Below are 18118 nucleotides of genomic sequence, written 5' to 3' on the forward strand. Positions count from 1 at the left end.
GAGCATTATTTGAATTTTTTGTCCCTTTGGAAAAATGTTTAACTGGTATGTAATTGGAGTAACGTTGATGTACAAGGTACTTAACTTCTGTCTTAAGGCAAAGCGAAGCAGCAGACCCGTGCAGGCAGTGTTGATTGTGCTTGGCAACTTTACATTGGCTCTTCTTTACTTGCTTCTTTATTGAAGTGGTACTTCTGGACACTTGTAGGAGCGCTAAGCTTGCAGTAAGGATTAGCCCCATTTGAAGCTAGCACTACTGGCCCTCACTGGGGAGTGCAGTCATTCAGTAGTATGTCTGCAAGCCTACTTAGACTACTCTTTCTAATCATGTCAGATCTGTTATACCTGCTAAGTTTTCTAAATTTAAGTCATACTGATACACAAATTTTGTGATTTTGCCATGAGAAATCACCACCATACTACAGCTCAAGCTGTAGCTTGTTTTTACAGCTCTTCTATTATGAGGACTTCCTTAGAATGGTGACTAGATAGACGGTATCGAAGGGGCAATAATAAGCTTTGTCTGTATTGCTTCACAATAGAGAAAAAGCCCTACAAGAATGGACAGGGGTGTAGGTCATTACAAATTAAGTAGCCCTTCAGTTAAGAAGTGCTCAACTCTAATGTTGCCAGTGACTTCGGTTGTCTAGAAGTACTGAAAGTCTTATCTCAGTACACCAATTCACTTCAAGAATTAATGATTTCTTGCTGCTGGGAGAAGGGTATAGTGTATCACATCACTTCTCAATAAAACCTGTTTCACTTCTGTCAGGAGTGCATGAGAATGCCCATGTATATGTGTTATCACTACAGTGTAGAGCCACCTGCTTCAAATACATAAGTTTTGATACTGGTATGCCACAAAACAAAAAAGTTGCAACTTCAGTATATTGGCGCATAGCCATAAGTGATAACACTTATGGGAATTGTAAATATTAGGAACTGAAATTGAGAAATGAATTTGGAATATAGAAGTAATCATAGCCAATGAAAATAACGGAGGCTTTTCTGCAGGTGGAATTAATGAACAAGTTTTTCCTTTCCATTTGGACTCCTTCCTGTTACAGATATCATAAATTCTGTGATGCACCTACTTGATGAGAGGCACTGTGTGTGGTGCCTAGTATGGGGTAATGCCCATGGCCATTAGTTGGCTAGAGTGTGCACAGTCTGCTTAGCTGGCTGCCACCCAATGAAGTAGATGAGATAGAGAACTCGAACTGATTTGCTCTGCCCTCTGTGTAAAAACAGTGAGTTCATTTTCTAGCATTGCTGCTTGCTTTGTGGAAATCTTAGCCCCTGTAGTGCCTTTCTTCTAGTGGGGTTGGAGCAAGAATGGCCAGGGTTCATGAGAATTAGGTGTTGCGGTATATCTATTGCTACCTTTTTGTCATCTTTTAAACAAAATATGATTCCATTAAAAAGGATCAAGATACAAAGATATTTAAAAATTAAACAACTGAATGGGACTAAAAAGCTGTTTTACTTTGGCAATGACAGCCCGCTCTATCATGGCTGTTTTAACCTGTCTAAATGGGATAGGTTGAGATTTCGGTATGTTACTGAAATTACTTTGTGTGCAATATGAGTACAAAGAAGAAATGGTTGTTTGCTGAAGTGGAATGGCTACATAAAAGTTCAGAAAACAAGTTTGCTTCCCAATGAGTTTGCCATCAAGTATGTCATTTTTATAACCAAACATAAGAATTACAGTATCCTTTTTAAAGCCAGGTCTTCCAGAATGACCAACTTAATGCTTCAGCATTGCTTCAGCAGGAGGGTTGGACTCCAGAGATCTTTTCCAACCCCTATGATTCTGTGATTCTTTGCTGGAATATGGTTGTTTTCATACACTAGAAAAAGTAGGCTGTATTCAGTCATACTCTCTGAATTATAATTATGCAGTTTGCCTTCAAATTTTCTCCCTAATTATTTAGTATTGTACATGTTTTGATTTCACAGCAGTGTTGCTGAGAGAGCTTCACAAGCTGCTTTTAAAGCAACTCGCACTGTAATCAAAATAATGTTTTTTTTAAAGCATTGAAGTAAGACTGATATTACAAAGAAAATTTCCCTGTATGTTTATTTATTTGCATTAACAAAATATCCTTGCTATTGTTAGGCACAACTGTAGTGGAAACAGACACGTTGAAAGTTGATGTTTGCTTGTTTCTGTGAGAAGCAAAGGCAGTGAAGGTGGAGCATTAGGCTGATCCCACTGAACTCATTAAGAGGTTTGTATCGGTTCAAGAGGAATTAATATTTAACCCAGAGTTTCTTTCCAGATTAAAACAAATTTCTGGACCAACATGCTTCTGTGCTTGGAGGTTATAAACATGAAAGCAGAATTAAAAATCAGCTCACCAGTTTGCTTTTTCTTTTTGTTTCAAATCTTGTGAAATCTGTGAGAGTAGAGAAGAAAATGTACTGTTGATGTGCAATGGAAGAAGCCACTGCTGCACAGCATCAGTTCCAGGCCATTTAAGTGTCATTTAAGTTGCACTTAAAACCTATTTTTAGACTTAAGTACTGCACAGACCTTGTGCTGACCTTACAGAATTCCACTGGAGGAGTGTGACTTCAGCCCGCTGCTGGAGCCTTGCCTGCCCTGGAAGCTTTGCACTTTTCCTGTCTCAGTGGTACATAGCTAGTTACTCTTCTTCAGATACTGCCTTTATCATAGCATTCTTGCAAAGATGCATTGGTTGTGCACATTGGAACTTGATAATTTGGAAGGTGATGATCTCAGGCTGGAGCAATGATTTCGTTTAGAGGCTCTTGCTGATTCTGACTTCTCTAGTATATAAATTTGCAATGCAGCTTACTGTATGTGATCAGATAAAAGGTATACACATTATGCAATTAAACAGAGTTTACTGTTAAAGCTGTTTAAAAACAAAAGCCTCTTTCTGGTGTGACCTTTTGTCCGAGCTGAAGCTCTGCTCCAGAAGGATGGAAGGGATCAGTTCAGGTAGAAGTATCATATGGAGGGTATGATGTAGAAAGCAGCTCATAGCTGCCCAGACAATGAGCTGAGCATTACCAGCCTTATCATCTTCTTGTAAGTCTGTTAGTACGTGTATCCAATATCTCTTTCAGGCTGTCTTCTTGCACAGTGTACCCAGACTGAGTCCTCCTGAAAGAACATCTTTGGTTCTCCTCTCACTGAAGGATTATGTCTGAAAAATAGAAAATGACCTCCTTTCATTTTCAGCGACTTCTGCTTCCAGAACTTTGAGAAATTATTCTTGGAGTAGGTTTGCCCTGTACACAACTCATGAGATGACACCAGACCTAATACAAGTGCTGTCACTGTAGGTTTAAAGGTTGGCTGTAGCGGTAGGAAAACTTATATTAAAATAGTGTCTTTCTCATTGTAGCTCAGCACTTTGTTTTCAGGGGTTTTCTGTTGGTTTTGCTAATCAAGATGCAGATTTACAGTTCTTAACTTTGCAGAATGTTTTCAAGACGTGAAATGAATGTGAAATTACATTCTGCATCATTCAGAAAATTCCAGTTAAGGTGCGATTTGCTCCATCTCTCCTACCAGTGATAATGAAAAAGGAAGAAAGTGGAGCACAGCTTGATTTTTCTGATCTTGTATAGAGTTTGGAGCTGACAGATATAGTCATCTCATTTTAATGTGAACAAATAACACCGACGTGATTGTAAAAAATTAAATACAGAATTGCATGATGCTCTTTTTCAGGTGCATTTGAAAACATGAACTTCATGTTGAGGGCAGTTGAATTGTTATATAGTTTTGTTTTTTTTCTTTGCCATAAGTGTGTTATTCTGTGGTTACACAAATGCAGTAAAAAAATGTGTAACCCAGATGGCCTGTTTTTTCTTCTTTATATATTTCCTTTGCCCTTTTTTATATACATGTTATCTTCCCACCCCTCCCAAACAAGTCCTATCTCCACCCAATTGCATTTCCTGAGTGGATTCTTCCAGGAGACAGAATCAGAGGGCTGCATGATGTCATTTCTATCTTTAAATGAGATGGAGCAGAATAGGCTGTGTAATTTGTTTAATGATTGCTCATGCTCTAATTTCCTTGGATTTGATTTTTTGCAGTGCAGTCTTATCTTTGGATTTCTATCTGGTAGCCAAGTCTGCTATTTGGCATGATTTCAGTGAGCAGGGTACATTTTTCTGTTCAGCTAAGACTCAAGGGGATTCTGTGATCAAGCAAATTCTGCATACAGAGGTTTTCAAGCATGATAAATTGATTTAAGCAGGAATGTGACAGAAAAGTATATATCTCCAAAACAAAGAGATCAAATAAAGTCAAGAGCACAGTTGATTAGAGCCATATAGAAACATTCAGGAGATGGTAAGTAGGCAAATAGAAAAGATGCAGATTCATCTGCTGTTATATAATCTGTACTAATTCTGGTTCAGCAAGTACAGGCATTTCCTGTATTTATTTTATCTCAATACAACTAAACAGTACTTCAGTTCTGCTATTTCAAGTCTTGTGTATCTTGTTTTAATGACTTGAGTAGACTGACATACATAGAAGAGTCTTTGTTCAATGAATCGTGTGGTAGAATCTTCTTTTTCTATTTTTCCACTATACATCAAGATGTTTTCTCTCTTGTGATATTGTTTGGTTTTTATTCTGATTTGTCTTTACCCTTTCCTTTAGAAATGTTTCAGTTCTGTTCTGTTACCTGTAACTTGGGTGATGTCTTGGGAATCACAAATGCTAGTATTTAGCAATATTCAGGATTCTTGGTATTCTCCATTCTAATATGGAGAGTTAGACAGTTTCAACATGAAATTCCCTTTTGTATTGAGATAAACACCCTTCAATATCCTATTGTGCTGTATATGTGCCTAATGAACTGAAACTGATTTCAAGTGCGAAGATGCACAGTGAGGTGCATGCAAGCTGTGCAACATTACTCATGAAGCACATCTTAGCGTGCAGGAGGTGGATGACTGGATACCCTTGCTAGAGGTGAGGAAGACCCTCTGCTGTAGCCACCCTGCTGGGCAGCAGAGCTGAGGATGCCAGCAAAATCCTATATGAAGAGGTCAAGGCTACAGTCCTGAAAGGGAGTGAGCCTTCAGTTCTGCAAGCTCTCTCAGCCCAAATGGACCTCACTTGTAGATGGGGCCAGAGTTATTATTACATGTAGCCCAAACTTGAAGCACATTGTGAGAGAGTCCAGTTCTTTCTTGTTTGAGAAGCTGCCAGAGCCCTGTCACACTGTTCAGCCAGTTTTCTACTTCTATACAAAGTATAGTCAAAGTCATTTTTCTTTTGTTCTGATTACCTGAGATTTTGTCTGTTAGTTCAGTTACTTCATTTAAGAGTGATGTTTGTAAGGGGAAGAATTGGATCTAAAGACAAAGATCTAGACTTTAAAATGCCAATCCATGCTTGCTTTGGGAAATGAAAAGGGGAGCTAGAGATCTTTTGGACTCATTCACATCTCTTCTTGTTGTTCTGGAGGAAGGAGAAGAAACATGGCACCATGCTGAGCTCACAAGGGAGTTTATTTTCAAAATGATATAACAGGCACAACCAACTTAGAGGAAGAACAGAGCTGCACTGAGAGCATCACTGATGAATTATTTATCATTAAAAGAAAATAGAGAAGCTGGCCTACAGTGAGTAGCTACATGTCATATCCCCTAGGAGGAACAGTAACAGGAGTTGTGGTAGATAGCAGAGAGGATTACAGAACTCAAGTAACAGTCAAAGGAACATCATCTAATAGAATAGTTACATGAGGTTTTGAAGAATGTGTGGAAAGGTCAACTTGATGTTTGAACTAAGATTTCTAGAACTGAAATGAATGAAATGTATTTTGTCTCACTGACAAGTCTGCAAGTAATGCATAATCTACCTTATCTTCTGTGCACCTGGTGGTAGGTAGAGTTGGAGGCAGCAGGAGTCCACCTGATAATACAGGGTCTTAAGGTTACATTGATCCAGCAGCTTCAGAAGAGGATTTACCACCCAGCATTTAATAGCCATGGGGCAGGGCAATGCATAGTGGCACTGTGTTTTGAGGCTGAGAGTGGGGACGTTAAGGAGAAAGATAAGATTGTGTGTGTTATGGTCTGCATAACCTCCTTCAGTGTTAGAAGACTGTCACTTGTAGTTATGTGTATTCACCAGGGCATGGGGAACCTTTAGAAGTTGGGCTTGGCTCCCGAGTGCTTTGCAAGTGAAGTTCTTACTGAACAGCCCATAGTTACTCCTTCCTGACCAGAGGACTGCTGGACTTAGGAGTGTATCTGGAGTGGAGCTTGACCAGTTGGGCATAAATCTGTGAGCTGGTCGTGTTAATACTGATGCTTTGCTATGCAACGCGTGTGGAAGACAATGGAGACACCTCAATTTTCTTTGCATCTTCCTGGCTTGTTTTGGAATGTTTGTATTAGATCTCTTCTTTTGGTCAGTCTTTCCCTTTAAACAGAGATTAGATCTTCAGTACTTGCAGTAGATGAGACTAACGCTAAGATGTTTTATACTCCTTGTGTACAATAGGAGATGCGTAAGGGGTTCAAACAGTTTGTGCTGGAATTATAGTAATGGCCTTTCTAAACATTATCATATAAAAAATTTACCAAAGTGTGTTTGTGGTATAGAAGAAAATCCAGTGAAGTCATGAAGGCAGCTGAGACTCATCACCAGCTAACCAAGAGCTGCCTTTAAAAACTGTTTGCATGAAAATTCACCTCCAGCACATCCCCAGTGAGGAAAGCATGCTACTTGTTATTAATCTTTTCCTCCTTTCCTCCCATCCTCTACTGCTCCTCACCAGTGCTCTTCTGTGCTTTAGGCTATAGCAGTGACTGGAAAGGTCATGTTAATTTTTACTACTGTGTGGATGTGGGATAGTCACTAACTGGAAGAAAAAATATGGTCTTTATTACTTGTGCTGTCAGATTAGCTGCAAGAAGGGTCTGATCTTTAAGCTATTGCGTGATAGAGTTTGTAAATTGGTAGAAATCTGAAGACTGACTGAATAGGTCACTGAGTGTAGTTCTAAAACCTGCTGTCACATTGGATTTACAGAACATGACAACTTCTGCTAATAAACAAGCTTATATGATAGCTGTTCTTGTTTTTCACAATGAAACTCTATCCAGAGGACACTCCAACAGTGGAATACACTTTCAGAAGCCTTTTGTAAATATTTAGTCTGTTTATCTTCAGGATCATTTTAAATGTCATCTACCAGAAAAATTTTACTGATTGCATTTTCTTTTCATTAACAGATATTACGCGCTCAATTATTGTGTTCTCCTGATTGTCTCAGCTTTGAGAGAGCTCAGCTTGTGAATTTTTATGCAGTTATTTTTATTTTTGCATATTTATGTTTCCCAGTGGACAGCATTTACCATACTTCTTGACTAGTGTCCTTTGACATTTAACTTGGCTGATAAGCTGGCAAAATTTTAGGTGTAAATTGTGCCTTCCTCCCCAAACCCAGGTATCTTACGGACTCCATGTGTAGGCAGTCCTGTCAGCCTTCCCTCAAGGTACCTAGGTATAGAAGGTAGCTTCATCTATACTGAAATCTGCTGGAGGAGTCTGAACAGATGAGCCTTCTGAGAGCATGTCTGGAACTGGTGCCTCTTCTGGTATGTTGCCTGACTTCCTGCAAAGGCTGCACTATGCTGTGCTTGCTCCTTCAGTCTCCTCAGTAGACTTACCCAGGACAGGTTAGGGCTTTGGTGTGGAAGATGGCAAAGTGCAAGTCCTTGGCAGCCTATGCTTATGTTCTTTTTGGGCTTTGCCATCCTGAGTGTCAGGTGGAGCTCAGTATGGCTAGGGGCCTCCATAAGCAAGAAGTCTTCTAGTGTTCCTAAAACTTACACTGAGTGTAAATAATGCAGCAAATAATACAGCGGAGTGCAAAACAGCATCTGTCTTCCCTGCCTATTTGGTGAAAATCAGACCTCCACCCGAAGTCGGATGTTGTTTATTGTTTTTTAATTTTCTCTGAAAGATGCATTGTGTTCCAAAACCTGCAAAATGACAGCTTCATAAAATATCTTTGGATACCACTGCTTCATGGCAAACAACTGTGTGGTTTTTTCCCAGCTTATGTTGTACAGGGCAGTTGCATAAGAAAGCCAGAGGAATTATCCCTAAGCAGAAATTATGCACATTTGGTACTCAATAGCAAGTGATTCTATCCTCTTCATGTGTTACATGCAATTCTGGCTTGTTCTACCTGCAAGACTTGTGCAGGTAGCTAGGCTTCAAAATTTCGTGGAAATTGCATGGTGTTCTGTTTTATTTCATAAGAAGAACAAGCAGGAGAAATATTAGAGAATTAATGAAAGAAAACTGCTCTGCAGTGTATGATGATTGTGAGTGTGATATAGGGAATGCATACATTTGAAAATTAAAAAGAGAAAATTACTGTTGTCCTACTATTGAAGTTCCTTGTCAAGGTGCATTAAATGTGGACTAATGATGTATTTCTGGAAAAATGCTACCTTGGATAAAACAAAACAAAGAACCGAATATCATCTGAATGGAAGAACAGAAAAAATATTGCATAAATTTCATTTTATCTTATTTCCAATGAAACATTTCAGCTTTGTTTTTAAACCGAATTCCAAGATGAAATTAAGTAGAAAAATAGAACAAAGGGTTTATCTACTCTGTGAAAAAATGTGACTTCAGCCCCTTATAACATGTTCTCCTTTCTTTCATTTTGTCAACCAAAATGAGTCTTTTCCCTTGTTTTATATGTACGACTTACTTACTTACTGAACTGAGAATACAGTTACTTCTTGTGTTATTCCTCTTGCTGAGTTTCAGGCATAGGACTGGAAACAAAGCATGGGGAAGTGAATGACTTGGGAAAGAAAATAGGAGAGCTTTATCCTCAAATTCAATAGTAGATCGTATTTTGTGTGACTGACCTGAAATAAAACATAATTTAACTCCTATGAGTTTTCAGCTGGATTATGGGTGAGATTTAAATAATGTTACTAAGCTTTAGGATGTAATCACACATCTAAAAATAGGATTGGATTAAGATTAATGTAATCTTTGTAGCTTTTGTTATTATTTAGAATGCAAGACATTCATTCTTCAGTATTAGAACAGATAAGATTTTCATATGCATCTCTAGGAAAAAAACATCATTAAAAGAATAATTCAAGCATCTGTTAAACTCTAGCAGACAGCATTTAGAAAGTGAATGCATGCATCCCAACAGCTCCATAATGCAAAGGACAAATCTTTTTCATTAAAGTTGGTCTATCAGGAAAGCTTTTTAACTCAATTGTTACGCGTGTTTACTTGAAACCTATGTGTATTTCTACTGACTGTTCATGTTCAGCTCACTGCACAACCTATGGACCACATAATACGTTTTGTTTATGCTGATCAGCAGCATCCCTGTTGCACAAGCTTGCTTTGTGGCTGTTCCAAAAAAGGGAATTATAATAGTTTATCCTTGACTATGGCAGTAGCATAGTGTGATTGAAAACCAGAATGTATCAGTTATTCTTTGAATGATTTGTATGTGACAAGTAAGTTGTTTTTTTTTTCCCCGTGGTGTTATACTTGTGGATTTCTTAAGCCCCAGACAGAGCTTTGAACCTTTTTCATCTTGTCACTGACATTCACTGAAGAAAAACATCAGTTACTGACATCAATTACAATTATGTAGTTTACAGTTGTACAAAGGACATTATTTTTACAAAATTTTATTTGACTGCCTGATTTATGTGAATGTATACATAGAATTGGTGCTGTGTCTGTTGCGTAGCCTTACAGTTTTGAAAACCAAACTTTTGCTTCCCTAATGTGTTAGAAGTACATGTTTGGAGTCTTAGCAGTAAATCCTGTCTGTTTCAAATCTGCTACCAAAATTATAGTGGTATATGAGTCTTATTCTTATTTCACAGATTTGTTTCCATCCTTACAATAAAGCTTGAGCTTTCTAGCTCAAGTTTAGCAGAGCGGTGTAATTTCAAACAAGCTTTTAAGCAGCCTGTATGGGAAATCACACAACTAAGGATGATATTAATTTATTAGAACCCTCCAAGCCATGCTTTGGGGAAATCAAGGAGGGAACTGTCTTAGCACAGCTCTTGATAAAATAAAGACAGTGTGCTCAAATCAAGAACACTAGCCTTGTAGCACTAATAGTAAAGGCATGTTCAACTATCTCAGTCACGAACTGCTTGTGGACATGTGAAGTACGAAGCAACAGGCACGCAGATACAAGTATTACAGCATCCATCTGTACTCATTCATCTGTACTGACTTAAACATCTGTAACTGACTGAATTTGCCACTGCTGTCTTTCAGAAATACCGACAGTATATGTCTGGACTTCTTACTCCTCCTTATGGTGTTATGGAAACTGGCTCCAACAATGACAGTAAGTCTGAGAAAATACAAATCAAATGTTACGGAAATTAGAGGGAAGAAGAAAAAGGTTGATGAACATCTTCTGGTTTGTGACGTGAGAATTTAAATGTTAAATTCAAGTCAGATATTCAACAGATATTTCTGTTCTGCATAGGAGGAAATAATTTGGAACTTTCTTTATTGCTTTCTTAACTGTATACAACTGTATACAGAACTGTACACAAATCTGTACACTGATTGTATTATATCACATAGCATTTAACTAGTTGTATTTTACTAGCATTCCACAGAATGTATGTAGCATCTACATTTTACGGACTGGCTGACTTACTATTATTATTTTCTAGTTATGGTATGCTATGCAACTTATTTGATAACATGAGTTAGTATTTGGAAATAGAGCCTGCAGCAGGCATGCTGCTCTCTGACCCTAGTTACGCAGGTAAATAAGTTTCAGTGTGGTTTTGCCTCATGAGAATCTGTCAGACTGTGGGATAACAGTTTAAACATGAGTCCAAGGGCAGTCTTTGGAACATACCACTTCTGTTAATTCAAAGTATTTGCACTGAATTGCCAGAGGATTACTTAGATGCCTACTTGGATGCTATCTAATGGCCTACTCTTGCATCAGTAAATTTTGGGCCATATGTTTTGTGATCAGTATATTGCACATAGCACGGTGTAGCATAACTGTCCTAGATAGTACAAACACAGTGCTGCATCTGACTTCCAGATAATAAAACACAGATAACATCAAATAAAAAAATATAACTAATTCTTGTATATGTACTTCAAATAGTAAGTTGTGAGCAAGTACAATTTCTAGCAACCTTAAACTCAGGAGCTAACTTTCTTTTTCTTTTTTCTAATGGAAGAATTTTGCCAGAATAAATGTTCTTGGTTTTTTTTTTTTAATCTAAAAATCATATATGAATATTTATGTTATCAAAGTTTTAAAGATGTCAAATTCCTTAGTAATAAATATCTCTTTTGTGACATAAAGAATATGCAGTATTTATTTACTGTATTCTTTTTTCAGGAATGCCAGATAAGGACAGTATGTCAAGCGGTGCTCTTTGCCAAGTTTCTAAAAATTATAGTAAGGTAAACAGCTTATTTTTGCCTTTGGATTTTGATGGGAAACTTTTGGTAATGGCATTGAAAAAAAAAAAAAAGGTAAAAATGCAAAGCATGTGGCTGATGCATGTGATAGCAACTTATAAGGATGCTTTAGATGTATTATAAAGCTGGAGAAAGCAAAGTGAACATCTGTGAGAGTTTGTGTCACATTCTGATTATCATCTCCCTGTAAAGAAGGTAGGTGGTGAAGGCAAGGAAGAAAGGCATCTTGGTGATAGGACCTGAACATAGCCAACTGATCATAAAATTAAGAGTTCTGTTTTAAGGCTATACTGAGTCTAACTGATGTGTAGGCATAGTTCAAGCGCTTTGCACAGGGTGAATCATACACTGTGTTCGGAGTGCAGCTGTATTTCCCAGTTCCCCTTTATAAAGAGTTCTGTGCCTTTGGTCTCACCAGATCAGGACTCCCATGAAAGAGAAACTGAGAGAGTAAATATGTGACAGATGCTTGTCACCTTGTTTTGTCCTGGAGGAGCTCAGACAGTCCCATGACAAATGTAGCGGTACCTACACAGCACAGAAATAGTTCATGAATTCTAGTTCAGTGTTTTTGCCATATGTCCATAGTTCTAATTCTGTTAAATGAAAGGTAAGTGTAACAGAAGTAAATACTTAAGTATTTTATTCATTGCATGCGAGCTTCTTTCCTGCATTTTAAAATAGTACAACTGTTACAGCATTACACATCTAGATCATTGTGTCCTGCTGTCAGTTTTGAATGATCAGAGAAAAACTATGATTGCAGGGCCAAATTCCCAGAAATGTTGCCAGCTATTTGAAATACAAAGCAACAAGCTACCAGAACACAGTCTGTGTTCGTGTGTTTTATATATTTTGTATGTTCCACTGTAATATGCGGCTGCAGAAATTGCTAATGCATCGGGGATAGGCATTCAGTCAGGGAAATGGTAGTGTTTGCAGAATATCTTTGAATTACTTTATCTTATTATTGCTGGAATGATGCTTGTAGGACTGGCAGCCAAGGGTGAGGCCTGCAAGCTGCTCCATAATGGCCTGACAGACTGAGCAAGGGACTTTCTGAAATTCAGAGAAAGTTACTCAAAGTCTTTCATGTTGCAAGAAGACATTGCATGGTTAGTAGGAGATAACATCATTTCTTCAGTAATCTTAATGATTTATATTTGCACATTTATTTGTACTTTTATATCTGTTTCTCTGGTTTAGTTTTGCAGGGAAATTAATAACTATAATTCTAATAAAATCAAATATATTCCACTCTTGATGTAGATAAATGCATGTTTTTCTGTTACAGCTTGTGCTGAGCCAATTTTAAGGGCTATAATAGCTTATTTTCCATGTTTGCTAATTATTTGGTTTTCATCTTCATAGCTTATTTTTTTTCTCTTATCACATCTCTTATTTTTTGATGAGTAACGCAAGATTTTTCTTTTAATGTATGCCTTGAAATTTTCTCACCATATGGGGATGTTTGCTTTTCCTAGTTCATTAAAATCTATTAAAAAGAATTCTGTTTGGAGAAGGCAGCAAAGAGATTTTCTAACACCAAACAAGAATTAATTTGCATTTAGGATTACATTATTGAGCATCACTTAATACAGTGTAACAGTTAAATTGAGCATAAAATACATGGAATATGTTACACTCTCCAGTTACATCTTGAGAAATGGAAACAGAGTCAAATTTAAGCCATATTAAATAAGGAAAAATAACACAGCATCTGTCTTTCTAACTAGCCAGTCTGATATCAGTGCAATGGTCTTACTAGCTCCAGTTTTTGAACCTTCTGATGGAATAGATTGGGATGTAACTGGATCTGCTAGGTGATTATAACCATAAAGCCAAAATGACAAAATCAATAATAATTTCAAATACATTTTTGGAAAATATACAGAAGAGTACTTAAAAGACAGGGGAGGTCAGGCTCCAGTGAACAGACAGAATAGGTAGTGGTTCTTTCTCCATATATTACCAGCAGAGCTGGCAGCAGGGTTGCGTGGTGGTTCCACTACAAGATCTTGTTTTTACAATTTGGCCAGTTTCTCACTGCTTAGACTGAATTTTTCATGCTGAGAGTTTGCTCTGGCTGATTAAGTGGAAATATCTCAAACCTCTCTGACATTGAGGTTGGGGGGAAATGCACACTGCAGGTTAAATAGCTTTTCCCAGTGATACTCGGACAAACCAGTCCTGTCAACTAGGAGCTTGACATTTAGGGCTTGTTCTGACAGGAACGAGTGCTATTGGTGACTCTACAAAATAAGCCATCATATTATGCCTTGAAAAACATCATTTGAAACAGACTAATTAGGGGCACATAAAAGTTTTCCATGCAGGCTGTGTGCCTTGCATGTAGAATTCCCAAACTATGTCTTTGATCCTGCACTGCTGGGGCATTACTGTGTCCATGGTGAACAGTATGTTTTTTGTTGCAGTGGCTGGTTCTAGTTGTTAGAGTAACATTTTGAGTTCCAGCAAGAGACTGTAAACAAGAATGATTCTTGTCTCCCCTGTACGTTTACACTCTCTAGCTGGGAAAGGAGTAGAGAAATAGCCCATTGTTCTCTGGAGACATGAGATATATGATGGTTTTAAAGTAGAAAACAGCATGTCACAGAAAAGAGCTGTACAGACACAGGAATGAATGTGGATGAGAGGACAGTCCAACTGAGAGCATGAATCTTCACTCTACTGTGGTGCTTGGTGCTGCACGTGTTTTTCTGCTGTCAGAAAATGTCTAAAACTGCTTTGTATCATCAGCCCAAGAGATGATGGGAACAATCCACAAGAAGGATAGAACTCTCTGATTAATGATAATTATTCTATTTATTCGAGTAATTGATAGTAAAAAAAAAAGTTCTAACCATGTTGATATTTCTAGTTAAAGTTCTGTGTTCTTTTCTGTAATGTGCAGTTCTTTTCTCCATAGAGCAGTTTGCTAAAAGAGCCCCCACATTCTCAAGAAATGACACCAAAAACAAACAAAAAGCCCAACAACAAAAATAGTCTGCATGAAAGGGAGGCTGAAAGCTCAAGTGCTTGAAAGCAAAGCTTCAAGAGTGAAGGTTGACTGAGCAGTGTTAATGAAGTCCTCTTATCCGTGTTTGTTATGGTGCAGACTTTGATTACCTACTCACATACATTTTTCCTGTGGCACATTCAATTAAAACAACACCTCACCTCAAAAAATCATGCCAGTTTTCTTTTTTTCTGCAACTTAATCTCTATGGCTGCTTTGAATAAATAAACAACCTGCAGAAATCTGTAGCTTTGTGTTAAAGTCTACATCCTTAAAGAAGGAAAGTGCTTCTGCATATCCTGAAGAAGGCATACTAAACACAGAAGATGTAAGGAGATTAATTGTATGAATTAGCACAACTCAGTTTTGATCCCAGGTGAAGATATATGTATATCCTTTTTTTTTTCTTTCTGAATTTTCTTATGTTTTGTTGCCTTTATCTTCCCTGTGTTGTCTTTAGTTTCTGTTGTGATAAAGAATTGCAGGAGCTCCCTCTAGTGCATGAAGTAATATTCAGAAAACACGCAGAACAAGTCTGTTAAATTTACAGGCTGGAAAGTCTCTTTTGTGTTTTTGATGCAATCGCTTGAAATCCTTTAGAGTGGAAGCTTATTGAAAGTGACTTATTTGAAGACATTTTTGTAAAGCAAACCTTCTTTCTGTAGGATGTGCAGGAACTCATCTGAAAGTTACCTTTTTACCCAACTTCTTCCCTGATTAATTTTGACATCAAAAAATGTAGATTGGTTTTCCTTACTGAACTTTCAGTAAGGCTTGGATGCCATACTGATTGGTATGTATTTAAACAATTGGAATTATTGTGAAAATATAATTTACTATTTTATCAACTTTAACTGCATTTTATGAAAGCACACTTAAGAGGTCTTTCAGCTGACAGAGAAGGACATAATCTAAGTGTTAATTCCCAAAATACTGACATTTTCAACATTACCGGGCAAATGAATATTTGCTTATTTCACTTTTCGAACACTTAACTGTATCTCTGGGGATTTTGAAGTATATTGTTTGTGAAGATGACAACACAGTTCACTAGATGCAGCCTTGAAGAGTCCATGCAAGACACAAGTAGTAACCGTGTTCACCCACCACATTAGCTACTCTAGCAAAAACCATAGTAATTCCACTTCTGATTTCCCTGTAGTTCAATTTTCTTTTCCCAGATAACTGAGAAGAAATCTTATCTTTTAACATATTCAGTAGACTATCAGATGTGAAGTTCGATAGACAATTAGCAGAATACTAAAGGAAATTTTTCACATGCCCATGAAATTCAGAGCCTACAAGGCTGAATTAAAGAAAGAGAAAGCAGTAAAGCTAACGGTGAATTTATAGATGGAATGACAAGATACTCATTTGGAAGTGGTAACCTCTCTAACATTTACATAAAACTTGTTGTAGAAGAGTTGTTTTCTGTGTGAATGTTTTATGTAACTGTCCAGTAGGAAGCATACGCTAATTCCTAACCTTGCCTGGGTTCTATGCCAGAGTCTGTTGTCCAATAAAATGTTAACACAGGATTAAAAAAAAAAATCCTTTCATTTTCTGTTTTAAAGTGGTTGCATAAAAGCACTCTGTGCAACTATTTCTAAATAATGTCTTCATGCAGTCCTAACTACTGGCTACTTTTATGCAAAGGTAAAATATGCTTAGATGTCTGTTCTTAATTTTGCACTGAGGTGCTTAGGGTTCATTTGTCAACACAGCCTGTAACTATTTGGCTAGTGCAGAGGCTGTGCATATAGTTCCTGGCCATGAGTCACATGGTGACAGCATATGGCAGGAGATATAACAAAGACAAAAGTGTGATGTGAGTAGGAGTCTGTGACAAATACATTTTTCATATGTTAGTGATGAACTTCATCATGAAAAATGTGAAGGTCTATATGTCATCAGAGCTCTTTAATGTAAACAGAATTGTTAGTAGGGCTGCAGGTTTACAAAAGTAAGTTTTACGTAAGATAAATTTTTGCAGAACCATCGGGGAAGTTTCTGGGGCATGGCTGTCTGTAGTTCTAGCTATGTGGAGATTATGTACAGCTGTAGGCCTTCCTTCCAGACACCAGCGTGAACAGCAATGCCTCAAAGAAATGCTTGTGCCGCTTCATCATCTTTTATCCAATGCAGCTGTCTGATGATCTGTAAAATATCTGTGATCTGTAATTTCATTGTGTCTCCTGAATTCTGGAGGCCATAACAGCAGTTTCTACTGGAACCTATTTATTCTAATCATATAACAAAACTTCAGTCTGACCAAGAGAGAGCTAGCCAGACTCGTCTCAAAATGGAATTTGTAGTTGTGATCAGCGATTCTCCTTTGATCTTTTATAATACCAGAAGGAATAATATCGTAGGGGGAAATATAACCAAAAAAAGAGTCCTTGGTTCAAATTGCTGCTTATCTATCAGTGTACTTGTCAAAATAACTTTATTTTACTTCATAACATTCTTGATCCAGTTCAGGCTCCCTGTTCCTTGAAGCCTTCCATGAATTTGAAAGAAAAAAACCATGATCCCTCCTTATGAAATGAGGACTTTTCATTGTTGTGACTCAGGACAGAATGAGGGATAAATAAAGTATTCTACAGCATAGTGAGATTGCTGAGAGAGACAAGACTTCTCTTGGTACCTTTTGAACCTTTTACAGCAAACGGTGGAATTTTGCAACTTAAAGGTCCTGAAGAAATAGTTTTATCTTGAATTTTGATCTCTTTTTCTAAGAATAATAACAACACTGGACTGGGATGAAATATATCTAGGTGTTTTTATGTTTTAAAATATAAGCAAATGGCCACATTTATCTTGGGAGATGGTAATGGGAAAAATCATGAATAATACCTGGTAATACAGCACAATTGTGTTGTGAGCAATGAAAAGAGTGTATCCCTTTTCTATCCCAATTGCAAAATATCTCTGGAACAACCATTGCTCATTTCTGAGGAACAGAAAACTAAACTTGAAAGAACGTGTCTATATCCGTATGTAAGTGTTGCGTGAGTTTTTTGAGGCATTGTGAAGCTACCAGAAAGACCAGATCAGAATAGTGTGGGTTTTATCATGAGGAAGAAATGAAAAGATGAAGAACTGAGGGGTGTGGGGGAGAGACCTTCCATCTCCAAGGTAACAAGTCACATTCTAAACTAAATGTTAGAAGTAAGCAATGCAAGTTTTAAGTTCCTTGACTTCTATATTTGAGAATTGCATAACATGTAAGATGTACTCTGCATTTGTCTCAGCCAAGAGTCTCCTCAAGCAAATGTTATTTTTGTGCTATCACTCCTCTTATTGTTTGTTTTCCATGTCAGTCTTTGTAGCAATTTGTTTGCATCCTAATCCTATGTAATTCTGATTTGTACTGCCTGCTATGATGCAAAGAAGTACTGCTCCAAGCAGCTTGCAGCCACAGAAAAGGTGGACTGACCGTCAGGCAGAAAGGTGCTGGTTGCTTCAGAACCTTGTAAGGCACACAACTTACACGTGAACTTATATTTTAACTGATTTTTTTTCTGATTTTTTTTTTCTTCTGTGATCATCCTGGAACACACTGGGAGTGGGAGGACAAAGTTCGGAAATCAACAGACAAATGAAAA

At 37.5% G+C, this 18118-nt stretch overlaps 1 protein-coding gene across 3 annotated transcripts in view; it reads left to right on the forward strand.

Annotated features, from left to right (window-relative positions):
- RAPGEF4 (Rap guanine nucleotide exchange factor 4) overlaps positions 1-18118 on the forward strand; it is a 121531-nt gene that overhangs the window by 34606 nt on the left and 68807 nt on the right. For all 3 annotated transcript variants that reach the window (XM_042874678.1, XM_042874676.1, XM_042874677.1), the window contains exons 2-3: positions 10307-10379; positions 11409-11473. In XM_042874678.1, the coding sequence (XP_042730612.1) occupies positions 10307-10379; positions 11409-11473 (138 nt within the window). The remainder of the gene's footprint in view (positions 1-10306; positions 10380-11408; positions 11474-18118) is intronic.

The sequence above is a fragment of the Lagopus leucura genome, unplaced genomic scaffold (assembly GCF_019238085.1).
Source record: "Lagopus leucura isolate 7727_CA_CO unplaced genomic scaffold, USGS_WTPT01 Super-Scaffold_100012, whole genome shotgun sequence".
Taxonomy (NCBI): domain Eukaryota; kingdom Metazoa; phylum Chordata; class Aves; order Galliformes; family Phasianidae; genus Lagopus; species Lagopus leucura.